The sequence below is a fragment of the Aspergillus homomorphus genome (genome assembly GCF_003184865.1).
Source record: "Aspergillus homomorphus CBS 101889 unplaced genomic scaffold BO97scaffold_1, whole genome shotgun sequence".
NCBI lineage: Eukaryota > Fungi > Ascomycota > Eurotiomycetes > Eurotiales > Aspergillaceae > Aspergillus > Aspergillus homomorphus.
The window spans coordinates 381,208-399,294 of record NW_020291887.1 but is presented as its reverse complement, the minus strand read 5'-3'; the positions used below and the strand labels follow the sequence as shown (position 1 = coordinate 399,294).

The 18,087-nt window shown below is 55.7% G+C and overlaps 8 protein-coding genes across 8 annotated transcripts; 3 read left to right on the top strand and 5 right to left on the bottom strand.

Moving 5' to 3' along the window:
• The first annotated feature begins 1,363 nt into the window (after positions 1 to 1,363).
• On the top strand, positions 1,364 to 2,760 carry BO97DRAFT_3639 (glycoside hydrolase family 128 protein). The gene has a single exon (XM_025692523.1). The coding sequence runs from the start codon at positions 1,579 to 1,581 to the stop codon at positions 2,431 to 2,433; it is 855 nt and encodes a 284-aa protein (XP_025556428.1). The 5' UTR covers positions 1,364 to 1,578; the 3' UTR covers positions 2,434 to 2,760.
• Positions 2,761 to 3,334: 574 nt separating this feature from the next.
• On the bottom strand, positions 3,335 to 6,273 carry BO97DRAFT_439238 (WD40 repeat domain-containing protein). The gene is made up of 3 exons (XM_025697968.1): positions 4,864 to 6,273; positions 4,630 to 4,793; positions 3,335 to 4,534 (listed from the first exon to the last, which is right to left on the bottom strand). The coding sequence occupies exons 1-3, from the start codon at positions 6,137 to 6,139 to the stop codon at positions 3,599 to 3,601; spliced, it is 2,376 nt and encodes a 791-aa protein (XP_025556427.1). The 5' UTR covers positions 6,140 to 6,273; the 3' UTR covers positions 3,335 to 3,598.
• Positions 6,274 to 6,454: 181 nt separating this feature from the next.
• Positions 6,455 to 8,152, top strand: BO97DRAFT_474336 (inositol phosphosphingolipid phospholipase). Its single transcript, XM_025700316.1, has one exon. It carries the CDS (start codon positions 6,614 to 6,616, stop codon positions 8,126 to 8,128), a length of 1,515 nt encoding a protein of 504 aa, XP_025556426.1. The 5' UTR covers positions 6,455 to 6,613; the 3' UTR covers positions 8,129 to 8,152.
• An 802-nt stretch (positions 8,153 to 8,954) lies between these two features.
• On the bottom strand, positions 8,955 to 9,608 carry BO97DRAFT_3596 (uncharacterized protein). Its single transcript, XM_025692330.1, has one exon. The coding sequence runs from the start codon at positions 9,436 to 9,438 to the stop codon at positions 9,097 to 9,099; it is 342 nt and encodes a 113-aa protein (XP_025556425.1). The 5' UTR covers positions 9,439 to 9,608; the 3' UTR covers positions 8,955 to 9,096.
• A 114-nt stretch (positions 9,609 to 9,722) lies between these two features.
• On the bottom strand, positions 9,723 to 11,712 carry BO97DRAFT_474335 (uncharacterized protein). The gene is made up of 2 exons (XM_025700315.1): positions 11,403 to 11,712; positions 9,723 to 11,325 (listed from the first exon to the last, which is right to left on the bottom strand). The coding sequence occupies exons 1-2, from the start codon at positions 11,573 to 11,575 to the stop codon at positions 9,759 to 9,761; spliced, it is 1,740 nt and encodes a 579-aa protein (XP_025556424.1). The 5' UTR covers positions 11,576 to 11,712; the 3' UTR covers positions 9,723 to 9,758.
• Positions 11,713 to 12,031: 319 nt separating this feature from the next.
• Positions 12,032 to 13,596, bottom strand: thiA (thiamine thiazole synthase). Its single transcript, XM_025694370.1, has 2 exons — positions 12,874 to 13,596; positions 12,032 to 12,816 (listed from the first exon to the last, which is right to left on the bottom strand). Exons 1-2 carry the CDS (start codon positions 13,214 to 13,216, stop codon positions 12,158 to 12,160), a joined length of 1,002 nt encoding a protein of 333 aa, XP_025556423.1. The 5' UTR covers positions 13,217 to 13,596; the 3' UTR covers positions 12,032 to 12,157.
• Positions 13,597 to 14,470: 874 nt separating this feature from the next.
• On the top strand, positions 14,471 to 14,996 carry BO97DRAFT_419512 (40S ribosomal protein eS30; the record flags this gene model as incomplete). Its single annotated transcript, XM_025696564.1, has 4 exons — positions 14,471 to 14,479; positions 14,558 to 14,569; positions 14,697 to 14,840; positions 14,973 to 14,996. 4 exons carry the CDS (start codon positions 14,471 to 14,473, stop codon positions 14,994 to 14,996), a joined length of 189 nt encoding a protein of 62 aa, XP_025556422.1.
• A 605-nt stretch (positions 14,997 to 15,601) lies between these two features.
• BO97DRAFT_3518 (retrograde regulation protein 2) lies at positions 15,602 to 17,652 on the bottom strand. The gene is made up of 2 exons (XM_025691996.1): positions 17,473 to 17,652; positions 15,602 to 17,375 (listed from the first exon to the last, which is right to left on the bottom strand). Exons 1-2 carry the CDS (start codon positions 17,526 to 17,528, stop codon positions 15,692 to 15,694), a joined length of 1,740 nt encoding a protein of 579 aa, XP_025556421.1. The 5' UTR covers positions 17,529 to 17,652; the 3' UTR covers positions 15,602 to 15,691.
• Positions 17,653 to 18,087: the final 435 nt, after the last annotated feature.

Below are 18,087 nucleotides of genomic sequence, written 5' to 3'. Positions count from 1 at the left end.
TTTGGTGATGGTCTGATTCGGGCCACGCAACGGGAGACGTCAGTTCCCTCGACACCTTTCGACCAGAAACCCCGAGCGAAGGGAGAAGGTTAGTTAAAAATAAAACTACTACAGTACATGGAAGTACGAGGGTGCTCGGCGGGCGACGGAAATAGAGTCGAGCTTTGAAAGCTGCTTTCCCACCCCCCCTGGCCCCCATTCAGGATGTGTTCTTGGCTTTGTTGGGATCGTTTCCCCGATCACTACTATTATAGATAGATACTATTGAGGGTTGAGGGGGAAATGGTGGTGGTGAGAGATTTAAATCAAGCGTGCAGTGCTGTGATCGGAGCAGGTCGACTCGTATGCAGACGTGGCTGTGGTCTTGGGATGGCCCAGGGACGGGGAGTAGCGCTAGGGCTGGTCTGCCCTGTGGAAATACAGCAGAAGAGTCTGGACTGGCAGACGAAGACAAGACAAGACACAGACGGGGTGGAAGTGGAGCAGAGCAGCAAAGCCAGAGAGAGAAAGCAACGCGAAGAGAAAGAGAAAAGAGAAAAGAGGCGTTCGTAGTAGGGCCGCCACTAAAGAACTAGCGTGTTTAGTGCGATGGAGTTGGCCACGCCTTGACTGTTGGCAGTGGGCACTCGAGTTCTGGACTGTTCACTCGGTCGGCGGTTGACTTCTGTGTAGACTGTAGACTGTAGACTGTATACCTCCATGGAATCCCCAAGTCAGTCATGTTGGGTACAGATCCCCGATAGACTTTTTACCTGTCAGACGGGGAAATCATCAGGACCAGCAGGAATATTCAGATGGTTCAGGGCAGCATCAGCAAAACAAAAAACCACTGCACCACCACTGCAGGAACCGCCAACACAGACACACCCCCAGTTGGCAGTGACAGAAAATGCACAGGCCCATCTCCCCCGATGACGTTCCACGGATCTTCCCCCGTTGGGCCCGGTGAAGATGCAGGGGGAAGAGAAGAGAAGCAGAAGAAGAGGAGAAGAGAGGGGAGAGGATTCAGGTACCACCCGCCAGATGAGGGGGCAGAGGGGCCTAAACAGACAAATCAAAGACTTTCAAACGGAGAATATCGCCAAGATGAAACACTTTTTGCTTTTCTTTTCTTTTCTTTTCTTTTTTTGCCTAGTGTCGTCCTTTGACTGGTGCCATCCTGGGCGTTTCGCCCGATTGATTGTCGAGTCCGCAAAGAAAGTCAGCGGCCAACCCTAATTGTTGGTTCTTCTTGTCTCCCCCATTCCCCTCGGGCTTATATAGTCCCTCTTCTCTCGCTCTTTTTCTGGTGTTTCTTGTCTTCTGACTATCCTCAGTACTGATTTCAATCAGTAGTTCATTCCTTTTTCATTTTTGCGTGCCCGTGTCGTCTTGAACTCAGCCTGTGCCGTGCACGGTTTCCAGTTCATCCATTCCTTTTCTCTTTACTAGCTCCTACTCCAACTACAGTAGAAGCATCAGCACTCCTTGTCTTGTCTATTATCGACGACACAAACGAGCACACACAACCAAAAGTTTCGAGAACCGGTCTTCTCGCTCAAAAGCCAAACACCAAAAAAAACCCCCCCATCAACCAAAATGGTCTCTTTCACCAAAGCCCTCCTGGTGGCCAGCACCATCGCCAGCACGGCGCTCGCGATGCCGCAACACGTGCACTACAACCGACACTCGAACACGGTCTCGCACCCTCACCTCGAGGAGCGCAGCAGCAGCTCTGCCAGCGGCAAGCGCGGCGCAGCATACAACTCGGCCAGCACCGTGACGACGCTGAGCTCCAGCGGCAGCGTGACCTGGGGGTACGACTGGAACATGTACGCGGACGGGACGCTGCCGTCGCACGTGGAGTACGTGCCGATGCTGTGGGGCAGCAAGATGTTCACGGGGTGGTTTGCCGCGATCGAGACGGCCCTCAATTCGGGGTCCAAGTACATCATGGGCTTCAACGAGCCCGACAACAGCGGGCAGGCGGCCATGTCGTCGGCCGAGGCCGTCACCTACTACCAGAAGTACATCACCCCCTACAAGGGCAAGGCCAAGCTGGTCACGCCCGCCGTCACCAACGGCGTCGGCTCCGACATGGGCCTCACCTGGCTCGAGAACTTCCTGAACGGCTGTGGCGGCAGCTGTGGCGTCAGCGTGCTGGCCGTCCACTGGTACGGTGACTCCGCCAGCGACTTCAAGTCCTTCGTCAACAAGGCCGTCGCCCTCGCCGAGAAGTACGAGCTCGAGTCCACCTGGGTCACGGAGTTCGCCCTCAACAGCGCTATGTCCGCCGGCCAGGGTACCCAGGAGGCCGCCTCCTTCCTCGAGGAGGTCGTCCCCTGGTTGGATGAGCAGAGTGGCGTCGCTCGCTATGCGTATTTCATGTGCGCCGATGGTTATCTGCTGAGTGGGGAGACGCTGAGTGCCAGTGGGAAGGCTTATATTGCTTAGTTAGCTTTGAGGCTTTGCCTTCTTGGGGAGAGGGCAGGGGAAGTCAATCCGGCTTTTCTTGTGCAATCATGCTATTGGATTATTTCATGCTTACGTTTTTTGCTTGTGATCTTGTTGGCTATTGAGACCTGTCTCCGTCCATTCGACAAGACTTGTCAGATGGATGTGCTGTACCTTTGATACCAGTTTGAATTTCCAGTCCCGTTGTTCTTACATCCTTGTGCTAGACTATACAATCCACAAAAAAATTCAATCAAAGAAAGAGTGCCGATCAATCTCATTTTATCACATCGATTATCCACCCATTCAATAATCATTACATTGTAACAAGCGCCAACAAATCAATCAAACCTGAAACACAACAACAAAAATAGATAGACCCCCCCAAAAACAAGTCTACTCACCAATGAAGTAAAAGCCTGGACTACGACTTGTTCTGCCCCATCCATGGGAATCATGAGATTAACATCCATCCAGCCAAAAGCATTGGCCCCAAAAGCCCGCTCCCTCGCCGAACCATGGATCATCCGCTGTCTGGACTTTTGGCCGTGGAGATCTAATCGGGTTGGCCATGGTTCGAAGGTTCAGTTTACTTGTCAGATGCGTGGAGGAACCTGGAAGCCAGTCTGTTACTAAAGATATCAACTATGAAAGTAAAAGGGCTTGGCTTGGCTAGGTTTTCTTCTTACTCTGTTCGTCTGTAGATAGATAGGCTAGCCGGTGTGGTTCTGTTCCTACGGAGGGTAATAGCAGAGGTTATTACTTACTAGGGCTCTTGGCTGCCTTTCTTCCTTCTGCTCTTTCTTTTTGAACAAAAAGTCACTACGTAACGGTTTGGCTGTGGGCCGCGTGTCTCTCCATATTTTCCTTGCTGGACATTAGAAAGAAAAATATTATACATCCACCTGATTCAAGATTATATTCCGCGTGTAGCTTTTTTCTTCTCTCTCTGGGATTTCCCTCCCATGGTTCCTTCGGTGGAACTCCAAAAGTGTTTGCTGCTGCTGCTGCTGCTGCTGCTATTGTTCGTCCCTCATGTCTAGTATACAACCCAATTCAACCCTCAACCTGAAAACGCCAGTGTCTCCGTCCCATGGTTTGCATCGCTGTACATTTGCGTCCTTTTCATTGGTATTGTAATGGTGGGTATTCTCGTTGTAGCTGATCACGCCCCAGGGGTGGAGGTCGTCGTGAGGAGGGCCTCGCCCATTTCGGTGTCCTCTGGATCGGGGATACCATTGCCGTGCCCGTTAGGCTCCCCGAAGATGGCCATTGGGGTGGGTTCCTGCGTGGCTGGTTCGGCGGGCGTGGTGGGATCGGAGGCCATCAGCTCCCTGCTGCCGTTCATCGCCGTGCCGTTCGTCTGCTCGCCATTTGTAGTCGGGTGTCCGTCTTCCTTTGCAGTACTCGCCTCCTCCCAGACGCGAACGGTGCCATCCAGCCCGCAACTGACCATCAAGCGCGCGCCGCCCAGGGAGCATGTATCCACCCCCAACACCACCCCGGTGTGACCCTCGATGCGCTGCAGGATCTGCTTGCTCACGACGTCCCAGCATAGCACGGCGCCGTCCTCGCTGCCGCTGACCGCAAAGGCATACACTGGCATCCCGCTGCTGCTGCTGCTGCTGTTGGCAGTCCCGCCTCCGTACGTGCCAAACCCGCCCTGCAGGCTGTACTTCCGGTTGCTGTGGCCCTGGTAGGTCTTGATGCACCGGCCGGCCACGTAGTCCCACAGTCGCACGCAGTCGTCCAGCGTCCACGCCAACACGTACTTGCCGTTCGGGGAGAACTTGACCGCCGTGACGGGCGGGTTATCCTCGTGCACCAGCGTGCGCAGACACTGGCCCGACGCCGTGTCCCAGATGCGGATGAGTCCGTCCGTCGCGCACGAGGCGATCAGCGTCCCGTCCCAGACCACGTCGATGCCGCCCACCGGGTCCGAATGCGCCGGCAGCGACCGCATCACTTGCGCCGACCGCACATCCCACAGGAACACCGCTTCGTCGTAGGACCCGCTCACGAGCATGTTGCCTTTCGGGGAAAACGCGATTTGGTAGACGTAGTTGTGGTGGCCGACGAACGGGATGGGATGAGCCTTGCCCTGTGGAAGTAGAAGAATGCGTTAGCCTCAACAACTCGATCTCTCCCCGCCTTTCCTTCACGTGGAATATGCTCCGATAGTAGGCTTGCACTTACTGTCAAGACATTCCACAATCGAATCGTCTTGTCGTCCGACCCAGATGCAATCGTCGCGCCGTCCGGGCTCCACGAGATGGTCGATATACCCGCTAGGTGGCCCTCGAACGAATGGATCAACTTCCCCGTCACCGTATCCCACACTTTAACAGCCCCGTCCGCGCCTACATTACACGCGCCGTTAGCCCTGGGTCTCGTCCCCTCCCATGTAGATGCTCATAATCAAAAACTCACCTCCACTCGCAATCATCGACGCATCCGGCGAGAACCGCACAGCCGACACTCCCCGCAGATGGCCCTTCAGCAAGAACTTGGGGCGATAATCCACCTTATCTGGTTTCGGCGGTGGCGGTGAGGGTTGCGGGAGCGGCGTAGGCGACCGGTCGGGATACGAGTCTGGGGTATCTTCCACCAGCTCGCCATTCGTAGTGGGTTCGGGGTCGTGCAGGTCAATATCGACGTCGGCGTCGGCGTCGGCAATTTCCTCGTCTTCAACGTCACCATTGTTGCTGTTGCTGTTGTTGCGTTGTTCCTCGTCCTGAATCTCCCGCACGTCTTCTTCTTGATCTTCTTCTCCTCCATGATCATGCGGAGGGCCATCGGCGGCGGCGGATGCAGCGGCGGAGGCGAGAGCAGCGACATTAACAGTTTGATCCCCATCATCGATGCTCATTCCGCCCTGCTCCTCCTCCTCTTCTTCTTCCTCTTCCTCTTTCTCCTCCTCCGCATCATCATCATCATCATCATCATCATCACCATCCCCGACATCCTCCTCCTCCTCATCACCCTCAGCCTCAGCCTCAACCTCATCCCCCCGACCAACCAACCCACCATCCCGCTCATCCTCACCCTCACTGAGTTTTTCCTCCGACCCACCCCCACCCCCAACCACCTCCTCCACCCTCCCATTCCCCTTGCCCCTCCCCCGCGCCTTAACAGCAACAGCAACAGCCACGGCGCCCGTCGGACCCGGCCCAGCCGCGCGCCCCAGCCCCAACTGCCCACCACCAGCAGCAGCAGCAACACGCGACCCCTCACGACGCGTCCTCCCGGTCGAGCGCCAATACTCATCAGCATCGATAGTCAACTCATCAGGACTCTCAGAGCCGCTCAGACTGCGCGCCGACTGCGGAAAAGGCCGTTGCGGCGGATAAACGCCCTGTTTCTGGATGGACCAGCTAGCGCGACGACGGCGCTCGGCGGCCTCATCGTGGTCCTCTGCGGGCGTGGTGGCGGCCAGTTCGTCGGAGGAGTCGGAATCGCCCTCTTCCTGTTGCTGCTGCTGCTGGTGGTGCGGCGGTGTGGAGTGGTGGTGGTGATGAGGATGATGATGGTTGAAGTTGTCGCTGTAGCCATTGTTTTTCGGAGTGTGGTGGGATTGTCTTTTGGTTTGGTGGGTGGGTTTTGATTGCGAATGATTGTAGTGGTTGTGGTGTTGCTGGTATTGGGGTTTGTTAGCTGGCGGCGTGTCCAGGCGACGGCGCTTGGGACGGTGGGTGGGACCGTCCATGAAGATTAATTGTTAGGTAGAAAGAGGAGAAGGAAATGGGAGGAAAGGGATATTTAAGAAAATGCGACTAAGGAGGAAGGAAAAAAGGAAAAGAAGCTAACGAAAGCAAGATACAGAACAAGTTGTCGTTTTGGTCTTGCTCTCTTTCGCCGTCTTCCCTTTTGCGATTTGGATTTCTTTCAATTTCCCATCCCTCGTGACGATCGGCCGCGTTTGGGAAGGCGGTGGGGGAGGGCGGTGAGGAGCGGGAAGGAAGGCAAGGATGATGAAATCATTGCGGAGGTAGATAGCATGGAATGGGCAATAACTCCTGATAATACTGACTGTTGCTGATGTGGTCTGTTCGTTGCCAGCTTACACACGCACATACTCTCTCGTATATTCTTCGGATTTTGGCACCATAACGGCACGAAAGAGCAATCGATGCAACTCTAATATGATACATACCTCCATCTGATCGCGATCCCATCCACCATGTCCGTCACCGCCCAAACCTCTCCTCCCTCCACGGCGACAACCACCACCACGACCACTACCCCCCCAACGCAAATCCGCATCCTCACCCTCAACTGCTGGGGTCTAAAATACATTTCCAAACTGCGCCATGAGCGCCTCACCGAGATCGGCCGGCGGCTCGCGATCGCCTCCCCACCGCCAGAGATCGTGGGACTCCAAGAATGCTGGACGCAGGCCGACTACGAGAGCATCCGAGAGCAGACGCGACACATCCTGCCATACGGGAAGTTTTACTTCGGAGGCATCTGGGGGGCGGGACTAGCGATCCTATCGCGGTGGCCGATCGAGGAGAGCAGCATGGTGGGGTATCCGCTGAACGGGCGGCCGACGGCATTCTTCCGGGGGGACTGGTACGTGGGGAAGGGGGTAGCGAGCGCGCGGGTGCGGCTGGGGGCGGGGGCGCACGACGTGGCGGAGGTGTTCTGCACGCATTTGCACGCGCCGTACGAGCGCGAGCCCAACGACTCGTACATCTGCCACCGCACGGCGCAGGCGTGGGAGATCGCCAAGCTGATGCGCGGCGCCGCGGAGCGCGGGCATCTCGTCATCGGGCTCGGCGACTTCAACATGCTGCCGGCCTCGTTCGCGCACCAGCTCATCCAGGCCCATAGCCCCGTCCGCGACGCCTGGCAGGTCATCCATCCGGACTCCTCCGTCGGCGCCGCCATCGACCCCGTCGAGCAGCGCCGCGGGAAACCCGTCCCCTCTGCTGAGTTCAACCTCCGCGTCAACGGCGCCACCTGCGACGGCCGCTTCAATACCTGGCGCTGGAGCAAAGAGGACCAGAAGCGTCTCCTCCGCCGCGGCAAGGATATCGCCGTCGATGGCGATGCCCCCTGTCCCCGGGGCAAGCGCCTGGATTATATCTTCGTCGGCGACGGCGGCTACCGTGCCCCCCACAAGTGGTCCGTTCAGTCTGTCCAGCTCAGCATGACTGAGCGCCATCCCACGCTGCGCTGCTCGCTGAGTGACCATTTCGCTGTAGAGGCGGTCATCACGCGGTCGTTGGTGGAGCATGTGTCCAAGATTGAGACGGAGGGGGATCATGCAAGCACCGCTGCGGGGGCTGCGGGTGGGGATAATGAAAATGATGATCGTGCTACCCTCGCTCCCAATACCGCCTTGACACCAGAGACCTACGATAAGATCATCGAGATGATTCACAAGTATGTACGACGGGAACGTTCGCAGCGCCGCTGGCGGCTTGCGCATTTCATCGCGTCCGTGTTTGTGTCGATTGGCTGTATGGTGGGCGTCTGGTGGACGGGCGACCATCTGCCCTATGTGGCCTTCATCTTGCTCTTCGTGAGCACGCTGAACTTTGGCGCGGGGATCCTGGATGGCTTGATCGGGGGTCTGTTTATGTCCAGCGAGCTGCGAGCGCTGAAGGAATTTGAGTGGGAGGTTCGCAATGCGAGGCAGATTGCGGAGGCGGCTGGCGGGGGTGGGGGGCAGTCGAAGATGGTAGAATGATCCTCTCTTGTGTCTGTGTATGGCTTTATCTGTATAATATGTCTGATTAGTATATAATGTTTACAGTGAGATTGACGAGCCGGTCTTCTTTGCCCCATTACATGGCATGTGGATGGCGAGTACTAGCTGATAGTAGAGAACAGCAAGACTGCTTGGCTTCTCGCATTACAGGGGAAGCTTCTATGTGATGAAGAAGCTTGATGTGAAAACTGATGCTATATTGGTATGCTATCTTCCTCCCATGACTCCCCATCCCCCCATGCCCCCACCCTCCCACTTTCATCCCCATCCCCGCCCACATTGCCCCCGTTGTCCTCACCCATGCCGGGATATCGCCATGTCGAGAATCGCCTTGCAATGCATCGAAACCTAAATGAATAAGAAACTACGTCAGCGACAGGGCCGCTGAGTAAGGTCTTCCACCTGCAAGGGCTCAACCCCAGAGGGCAAACCACAGCCACTGAAAGCGGCATCCCCCGTCATCCCTTTGTTCCACGGAGGCCCAACTTTACAACCCCTACTACTTCCGCTGAGGGACCGGCTGTCCTGGGAGCCTACGTTGCAAGTGGTTGATCTTGTCTTTCGACAGAGATATCCTCCTGAATCGTCCAGGATGGCCCCAAACCGACCACTTAAGAAAGTGCGAGAGATACCGTTTGCTCTGGTGGCCCTCCAGAAGCTCATCCCGGGTATTTTGATCTATATCCCCTTCTCCCGTGGTTGCCTGTCCTCATCGAAAGGTTCACTCACCCAAGCTTGTGGTCATAGGGGCAGAAGTAAAACAGCCAAGAGACGTCAGTCTGGGAGAAGCAATATCGAAAAAAGAAGGATGAAGGAAGACAGGATCAAGTACACCGGAAAAGTCTGAGCCAGGTTCTCTGATGTAGCGTTCCTTTTCTTCCAAACACCCCTGTACCTCTTTTCTCTCTCACCCACCTTTTCAACCGTCTCCTAGATTATCTGTTTCGCTAGAGCGACATGACCACAAGTTCGAATGAATGAGAAAGGGTGTAGGAACGTTGAAGAAGGAGTAGGGAGATCAACGCAAGGATGGCTTCCAAAGGAACACTTTTATCGCCACAGAGAAGGTCCGAGGGAAAGCTGAGGGGAGGGATGGCGGAGTGAAGGTTGGGTTTGTCGTGATGATTGCTGAGGTTCTTACCTGCTGTTTTTGTGTTGTTGCGCCCTCTTTCTCGAGGATGTGGTGGTGTTGAAGAGTGGAAGAAGGGGGAGATGGAGGGAGGAGAAACGAAGAGAAGAAGACAGGCGTTCGGAGGAAGAAACCGAAACGAAGAGACAGACGAGCTCATAATGAGTTCATCCTGATAGCTTATTCATACAGACCCCTGGTCAATAGTGATGATAGGGAAGTGGTCAAGGGAACTTAGGGAGAAGGATGATGAGGATGGATGGAGATGAGCAAGAGAATAGAACAGAAGAGATGGGAAACAGGAAAGTCAAGAGAGAAGAGGATGAAGAGGATGAGGAAGAGGAAGGAGAAAGAGGGAAGAGGGAGGAAGGAAGGAAGGTCTTATATAGCCAGAGCTTTCCTGGCAGGTGCTCTAATTTTATGGTAATCAATCAATTCACTGGTATCATGACACAATCAACGCAACATTCATACAATCATTCACTGATCCTGCTTCCGGCCTTCCATCACACGTAGCACATCTGACGCGCTGTTTTTGTCACCTTTCTTCTTCTTAGGCCCTCGCTTCCTCTTCTTCCCACCGCGGCCCTCGCCCTCTAGCACAACCTCCTCGTCATCCTCCTCATCTCCCACGCGACTACCTCCAAAGCCCATGTCCATATCCATTGCATCCAATGCCTCCCGCCGTCGAGCCTCGTCGAGGAACTTCTTCCGTCGCAAGGCTGTTTCCGAATCGACGTCCTCCTCTCCCTCTCCCGCAGCCTCTTCAGACTGCCGCAAGGCCGCTGCCCTTTTAAGAGCAGCCATTAGCGTAGCATCCTTGGCCAAAGGATTCGACCGGTCGATCTCAGGGACCTCTTCCGTAGTCGATGTAGAGAAGTAGTTGCGTGGGCGGGCTGCCGTCTCCTCGGCTGGTTTCTTCGTCGCGTCCGCAGTAGCATGGGCTGTAGGATCCGTTTTCTGGACGGGTTTCTTCTGGTGAACCTCGCCATCCTCACTCTCATCGGACGATGACGAGTCGTCCTCGTCTCCCAGCTCCGCAAGAGGGTTGTAATCTGCACCCACTCCAGCAAAGATATCATCGTCTTCCTCCTCCGCCGGAGGCGCAGCTTTGGCCGCCAACTCGGCAGGAACCTCCATGCCCAACGGCTTAGCAGCAGCAGCAGCAGGAGCAGGAGCCTCACCAGGCTTATCCAACCATCGGACCTTGCGTTTGATCTTGCCCTGCGCATCCGTGATCTGCAGAATCTCCTTCCGCCGGCCTGTCTCATCCTGCTCAATCCAGCGCTTCTTCTCAGCCTTCGACTCGCCCCCAATCCTCTTGAACCGATCCCCAAGCGCGGGCTCAGCCGGCCTCTGCTCCTCCGCTTCAGCTTCAGCAGCCGCCGCCGCCGCCGCGGCAGCAGCACGACTAGCCTTCAACTGTCTGAGGATCTCATCCCTCGACCTCGGCACCCCCGACGACAAAGCAGCAGAAGGCGGCGGAGGCGGCGCCATAACACCCTTCTTCTTCACCTTCTGCTCCCTAGGCGCAGAAGGCAAGGCCCCCTCGTCACCAAGCACCTTATCCAACTCCTCATCCACATCCCCCGCCTTCTCCTCAGTGCCCTCCTTCCCCTCCGCCCTCGAAACATCCTCCCCGCGCCTCACCCTCTTCAACAACTCCCAATCCAGCCCCTTCACCATATGCGTACTCCCAAGATCACCACCAACGCCCATCTCCCGAATCAGCTTCTCAAAGGTCCCCTGATCGATCTGGCCGAGCTTGACCATCTCCTCCAGCGCCTTAACCCGCTGCTCCAGCTGCTGGTCCTCTCCACTTTCTCCTTCCGGTCGCCCCTCCTTACCATCTTCCCCTTCCTCAGCAGTACCCGACGATCCTCTTAACAAAGCCGCGCGATCCTGATACCCAGAAGGTAACCTCGTCCCTTTAGGCGCAGCCGTCGACTTGAACCGCTTAGCAGGCGGGTGAAGGCTATTCTCACGACGGTGATCGGCAAGCTGGCGCGCGAACTCGTGGTGGGGGTTTGCGTGGTTTAGGGCGCGTCTGCATCCATCCCAACAAGTCTCAGTTAGCGCTGCTTCTATCAAGAACGTCCCGGCAGAGTGTGAAGGCAAACGCACGGCGTCATGGGAATACTCGAGCGGAGGCGCGAGCCCAGAGCTGAAGGCGTCGCGCCTGGGGCATTATTTTGATTGTTGCTGCTGCGCGCATCGGTGCTTTCTTTCCTTGTGCTGCTGGTGGTTCTGCTGGTCGGGGTGTCAAGGACCAGGCGTCGGAATTGGTCGTTGTTCATTTTGAGGTTCTCTCTCCTTCGGGAGTGGGAGGTGTGTAGGTTGGTTGGTTCTTGATGGTTTGGATTTGTATTCAGGGGAGAGTTTAAGAGGGTTGCATTTTACTAGGTCTGGTTTTGATACGGGAAGTGGAAGGTTGGTGAGGGGATAATAAATGTTTATTGAAGTTGGGATGTTCTGCGGCCGGCGGAGAAAAGCGCGGCGGGATGCGGTAGTTCTCCGGCGACGTCAGTGCTCCCACTTTCTTGGCGAGCGGTAACTGTAGTGAACGTACTTAAGAAGTTCAAGGGGTTTTTGGGCTCGTTGACTTGAAAAAGGAATTTGGGAAGTTGATTCCGGGGAATGCATTGGAGCGAGGCTACGCGAGTGAGAGTTACTGGGTGTCTTGATTGTTGCGCGGCTGAAGCTATGGCTAGGTATAAATAATCACTACGCTGATTCAATATACATAATTATAAACGAGTGTTCATATTTGGCTATCGAGCGCGTCCGTTACAATTTGTGGACATTTCAAAGCATAACCAGCAGCTTCGTCAATTTGTCTCTGAGCAGAGCGGCACACACAAGAAAAACTCATGAGCATCTTACTCGGCACACTCACGCTGGCGCTCATCGAAGATCTTCAGGGCCTCCTCGGCCGCCTTGACACCGCTGAGCACCATGGCACCGAAGGTGGGACCCATGCGGTTGAAGCCGTCGATCTCGGACAGCTCCATGCCACCGATGATCAACCCCTTGGTGACCTCACGGGTGTTCTTGACGATGGCGTCCTCGGCGGAGTTCATGTCTAGACCGCGCATGCCACCCAGCTTGTCGACGCTCGCCATCGAGACCAGACGCTTGGCTGAGAACGCTCCGAACGGGCCGTCGTGGCCGGTGGTACTGATCACGAGTGGCGCGTTGATGGTGTTGGGGTCCATGCAGGACTGGTCGTCGTGGTGCAGCGTCACCAGCGTCCAGTTGGTGACCACACCCGCGATCCGGGTTTCCTTGGGGTTCCCGTTGGCGGAAGGACGGGTCACCAGGTCTTCCACGCTGGTGGCGTTGAAAAGCTTGACGTTGGGGAATGCAAGCACCTTGGACAGTAGCGTCGACGTGAACAGCGAGGCATGCTTCACGACCACGTAGTTGGGGTTCGACGCGTCTTCCTCGTAGGGCACGCCCAGTTCGTTCAGGAACACTTCCGCGGGACGGCGCATGACCATCGCCGAGAAGAGCTGGCCACCCAGCCAGGCACCACCACCTGTGACACGGGTTAATCAATGTCCTGATGCCGCTCCAATGGGGTAGGAGGACGAACCAGGGGACACGTTGGCCTCGATGATGGCGATCTTCAGGTCAGGGCGCGCGTTGGCCAGCACGTACGCGGTGCTCAGACCACAGGAACCAGCCCCGACAATGACGATGTCACTCTCGGCGTACTTGTCCAGGTCCTGGAAGTAGCGTCTGGTCATGGCGCGCGACACCTGACTCTCACGGATCGGTGCGAACTTGAAGTCATCCCACTTGCCACCGAAGTGGTCTAGCAGCTTGGTCTGGGGTTCTCCGCTCATAATGGGAGCCATCTCCGGGACGACGACCTTGCCCTTGAGGCCGGCGGTAGGGGCCACAGGGGACTCGAGCAATGCAGCTGGGGGAGACATGTTGTTCTTGGTTTGTTGAGAGTGAGAGGAGTCACGGGAGTGACTGATAATTGTTAGTACTTCCAGACAGCAGGGGAAACGAGGGAAGGCATGATCCTTTCGCTGGTATTATCCAGATCAAGTTTAACCGTATAATCTCAGAACGAACCCAGAGCCACCAGCATGCTAAACCCCGAGACGGAAGTCCTCCCGTTGGGATCTATACATGCTAGTAGATAGGCACGAACACCGGTTCATTGCCACAATTACCTGAGGTACCTGATCATTGAGTTGCCCAGCTAAAGACATTGCATGACTTCCACCGTCGAGACCCGCGAGGGGTCCTTGGTAGGTGGTGTTTACATTGGACGAATTGAGTTCCTGTACCACAGTTAGTCAGGTCTCTTCACATAGGGGAGAGTCAACAATGAAAGGGGATCACGACTTCTGAGGATGAAATCGATCGAAGATGGGAGATGATGGAGTTGGTGGGGGAGAAAGAGAAAGAGAGAAGAAGCGGGGTTGAGAGGAGGGGTAAGCAGCTTAAATAGTCAGAGCCCACGATACGTAATGCCCATGACATCTCTCGTCGATTTAATTAAGCTCGGGCTTGAGGGCTGCAGTGACAGGTTTGTTCCTGACCCTCCGGTTCTGCCCGCTTGCTCTGGTCGGTGAACTGAAGGAGTAAATCGCGCAAGTGGATGAAGTCACTACAGTCTCATAGACATGATCTAGATGGCTTAACGGTGGTGTGCATATCCGAACCTTAGCTATCTAGTCCCCCGAGGTCGGAAAGTGAGTCAATTTCGGCGGAGCACAGTACTCCTCCTGTCTTAGTAGTTATATGCCGGATAGTAGGTACTAGGAAATATACAAGATCTCTTCCGGCATATCCGGTGCAAGAGAAAAGAATCATATTGTAATGAGACTTACCTAGGATGGAGTCATTCAGCGTAGACTGGATAACCTGGATAACTGTGGGGATAAGTCCATACTCATCGTTCACAGCATAGCTGACTGAGCAATGAGCCGGGGATGCCCAGCACATCCCCGCATAAACTGAGTCAGCGACCCTTTCTGGCTATGCAACCCTTATGTAACGGGGCTAACCGATACTGGGGTGGGGCAAAGACCGCACAAACGCGTGACTTGCAACCGCCGTCGACGAAACAGCGAAAATTCCCACCCCATCGCCCATCGCTCTCCCGCCCCCCCTCGACGACAACTCGACAGATCCCCTTTCGTTGTTCTTGAAAGTCATCACATAACGCCAAAATGGGTAAGGTAAGTATCAAAGAAAATGATGTCCCGTTGATTCTGAGATGTTCTGGATGGAAATAACTAACATGTTGATGAATATAGGTTCACGGATCTGTAAGCATACCCCTTCTTCCCTCATGAAGCCACCAACGCCCGTCGAACGAATACATCACAAAAACGACAAGCGGAAGGCGACGATTCCATCCGAATAGAAGATATCTGACCTGAACTCTCTACACAGCTCGCTCGTGCCGGTAAGGTCAAGGCCGCCACTCCCAAGGTCGAGAAGCAGGAGAAGGCCAAGCAGCCCAAGGGCCGTGCCTACAAGCGCGTCGTCTACACCCGCCGCTTCGTCAACGTCACCCTCACTGGTGGCAAGCGCAAGGTATGAATCAACCAGTTCAACAATCCAACGGGGAAATGGTGGAAATCAGCAGCATCCAGGTGGAAGAACAAGACGAAGGGAATGCTGTGCTATCTGAGCAAAGAGCGCTTACACAAATCTCCGCACCAACAGATGAACGCCAACCCCACCCAGTAAACGGATTGTCCACGACAAAAAACCTCTCGAAATTTGATTTAAAAAAACTCGATGACTTTTTGAGCAACGACGATTCCCCGGGTTTTGGCGTGAACGAGAGGCTGAGGATATGATGCGGTATTTGCGATCGGTGGGAAGGCGAGTGCTACTCTGTTTAGAGTAAGCTCGTTTTTACCTATCTGATCCAAAAACACGGCCCCCCCGTGTCAACTTACGACGGATTTCGCCTTCGGTTACGGATCTTCGTGGGGGGAAACGAGTGGACGGGTGTTTTTCATTTTACATGGCTGTTTTAGCAAGAGGACGATTTAATCGGACTTTTGATGCTTGGGGATGCAATACCATCACTATTTTCAGTCTCTCATGGCTGGTTCTGTTTCTTCGCCTTGCTGGTTTATTGATTTGGTGGCTATTATGTGCGGTGGTCATCTAGTAGATGGGTTCTATCCTGTTTCCTGCATTTCGAGGCTGGGGCGAGTCAGGTGGCGAAGTTGTGCTCGGTTTCGCCATCGATGATAAACGGGCCCTGTCAGCTAGGCAGCTCGATATCAAGGCTTCGCACCATAAGCTGCGATAACTTCTACGATGCCCACGGTTGATATCGCATGGATGCTTATCACGTCTTCGTAGCAAGTATCTTCGGGTTACTAGGTAGATTGCAACTGTGCAGGTTAAGTCCCAGGAAGCGTTGCCCCCTACACACTAGACAACATATCCACCTTGACCTTCACTCCATGATCGTGGACCCAGTTCTTCTTCTTGCCCACCTTTTCTAAATCCTCCGCCCGACCCTTCAGTATTTCCTGTAGCACGGACGTAGCAGCATCCCCGCGCCTCACTTTCAAACGCAATACATCGCGATCCCCCTTCTTTTTCTCGACCGAGCTCCACTCCGTCTCAAACCGAACCCTCCACTGGGCCTCCGGCTCCCGTCCCGCAGGATACACATCGCCGATGATGGCGGCCACGCCTCCCAAGTACCGACACCACCAGGCCTCATCCTTCGACACACACCGGCGCAACTGCCGATAGAACACCTCATCCGTGGGGGCGAGGTCTCCCTCCCAGCGCTCACAGAGCACCAGCGCGATCAGCGCCCGCTCGACATGCGACAGACAGTTCGTAGCAGCCAGAATCCCCGTCGAGGTGCTATGCAGCGCGGCGGCCGCCCGCGACTCGCGGGGCACCTTGGCATGCACATATAACAGGTTCGCCAGCGCGGCCAGCAAGTTTCGCGAGAAGGACGGGGGCGCACAGAACGCGGCGATAGGCGACGGCGTGGCCGGTAGTGCCGCCTGCAGCAAGGACGCAATCACTTGCGCCGAGGGCGGAGCATACGGGCGCGTCGCGGCCAGCAGGGGATCAAGGGCGCGGACCTCCGTCGGCAGACGGTCGTACAGGAAGCCCTCGCGGACGCCGCCCTGGCAGAACTGGATGTGCGAGATGTCCGGCAGCGCGGCCATGATGACATCGACCAGGACGGCGACGGCGGGAATCTGCGAGGCCCGCCGCTTGGAGACGCCGTAGATGCGGCTTGCGTCTGCATTTCCGTCGGCATCGGGGTTGCCAACCAGATCCAGCACCGAGACGGTGTCGTCGAAATCCGCCCGGCGCACCCGGAACCCGTTGATGATGGGGATCGGGTACGGCTCTTCGCTTTTCAACGCCGCCGCCTTCATCAGCACGTATCCCCAGCCGCGGAACCCGCCGCCACAGAGATACAGATTAAACCCCGTGCTGCTGCTGCTGCTGCTGCTGCCGCGGTGGGATAACGATTCGGGTACCCCGAGCTGGTTATACGCTTCCCGAAACTGGCCAACCATCTCCTCCTTGAGCGCCTGCACACCACCATTACGCCCCTGTGCCTCCGCCAACAACCGCGACAACGCCGCCGCCCCGTAGGGAAAACTGAACGACCCCTTGGGACTGGTGGTCACCACCCCATCCTCCTCCAAGACCCAGGTAATCTGCGTGCTCCCGCCGCCCAAATCCATCGCGATGCCCGCCACGCTGGCGGCGCTGCTGGCGATGCCGAGCGCCCCGATCCGGCCCTCGTCCTCCTTCGACAGCAACCGGACGTCCCAGCCCGTGGCGGCGCGGATCCGCGCCCGGAACGCCTCTGAATTTGGCGCCGTCCGCGTCGCCTCGGTGGCTAGCACGTAGGTATTGGCGTCTGGCACGCAGAAGTCGTTGCATGTCGCGCGGAAGTGCACGAGGCGGTCGACGACTTGCTCAATGATTGCGGGCGGGATCGGGCCCCGCTCCTCCCCGGAGAATTGCGCGTCGTACAGTGAGATGCCCGCTCGGTCTTGGTAGATGATGGGCATGATTCGCGCGGTTGGCGGGGAGAGGTCTGTGATCGAGAAGCGGATGCCGTTGCTGTTGTGCTGGTTAGTTTCTTGCTTTTCTACCTGTAGGTGGGGTGAGGGGGTTTGGGGAGGGGTAGAGGGGTGATGTAGTGTTGCGGTTTGCGCACCTTCCCATATCTACGATTCCGTAGAGTTCGGGGTTCGGGGTTGGTGTTTCGGCCATTGTGATGTCAGGGTTGTAGCATGAATTGAGCTGGGTTGACTGGGTTGATGGCTGGAGTGAGAAAGGACAACACGGCGTCACTGTGTTGTGATGTTCAAAGTTCTGGTCGCATGGTTTGCGTTGGTGCGACTAGCTTGGGTGAGAGAGTGCTAGCGTAGGGCAAGAAATCTTCACGGCGGTGACTATACTATCAATAGTGAGGAATTGCGCAGCTGTAATAGTCGTATGCTTGATGGAGTGACCAGTGTCAAAAACTCGACTGCATATCCTGTCTATGAAGAAGAGGACTTGCTTGGCGGGGAAAGGCTTATCCAAATCCTTCTCCCGTGATAACATACAGACAGATCCAGTACTTAGCTCTCTCCGGGGCATTTGCGCATACTTCTCCGAGGTACTGTATCGGGTTCAACTTCTGTTTTTTTTTTTTTTTTGTCTTGGGTGACAAAGGTGGACAGTCACAACGATTGCATATCTGAGATCGTGTCATTGGTGTGTAGAAACTGCAAGAGTAGTAGGTAGTGGACAATAGGCTACGAACATATACTGCCCCGGCCACAAA

Bases quoted from the DNA above. Each gene is read 5' to 3' on its own strand.
- BO97DRAFT_3639 (XM_025692523.1), top strand. From the start codon at position 1,579: ATGGTCTCTTTCACCAAAGCCCTCCTGGTGGCCAGCACCATCGCCAGC.
- BO97DRAFT_439238 (XM_025697968.1), bottom strand. From the start codon at position 6,139: ATGGACGGTCCCACCCACCGTCCCAAGCGCCGTCGCCTGGACACGCCG. The intron at 4,794-4,863 runs GTGAGTTTTTGA...CGTGTAATGTAG, and splicing joins GTCGATGATTGCGAGTGGAG to GCGCGGACGGGGCTGTTAAA. The intron at 4,535-4,629 runs GTAAGTGCAAGC...CTACTTCCACAG, and splicing joins GATTGTGGAATGTCTTGACA to GGCAAGGCTCATCCCATCCC.
- BO97DRAFT_474336 (XM_025700316.1), top strand. From the start codon at position 6,614: ATGTCCGTCACCGCCCAAACCTCTCCTCCCTCCACGGCGACAACCACC.
- BO97DRAFT_3596 (XM_025692330.1), bottom strand. From the start codon at position 9,438: ATGAGCTCGTCTGTCTCTTCGTTTCGGTTTCTTCCTCCGAACGCCTGT.
- BO97DRAFT_474335 (XM_025700315.1), bottom strand. From the start codon at position 11,575: ATGAACAACGACCAATTCCGACGCCTGGTCCTTGACACCCCGACCAGC. The intron at 11,326-11,402 runs GTGCGTTTGCCT...GGATGGATGCAG, and splicing joins TCGAGTATTCCCATGACGCC to ACGCGCCCTAAACCACGCAA.
- thiA (XM_025694370.1), bottom strand. From the start codon at position 13,216: ATGTCTCCCCCAGCTGCATTGCTCGAGTCCCCTGTGGCCCCTACCGCC. The intron at 12,817-12,873 runs GTTCGTCCTCCT...CCCGTGTCACAG, and splicing joins CGAGGCCAACGTGTCCCCTG to GTGGTGGTGCCTGGCTGGGT.
- BO97DRAFT_3518 (XM_025691996.1), bottom strand. From the start codon at position 17,528: ATGGCCGAAACACCAACCCCGAACCCCGAACTCTACGGAATCGTAGAT. The intron at 17,376-17,472 runs GTGCGCAAACCG...CCAGCACAACAG, and splicing joins GGAATCGTAGATATGGGAAG to CAACGGCATCCGCTTCTCGA.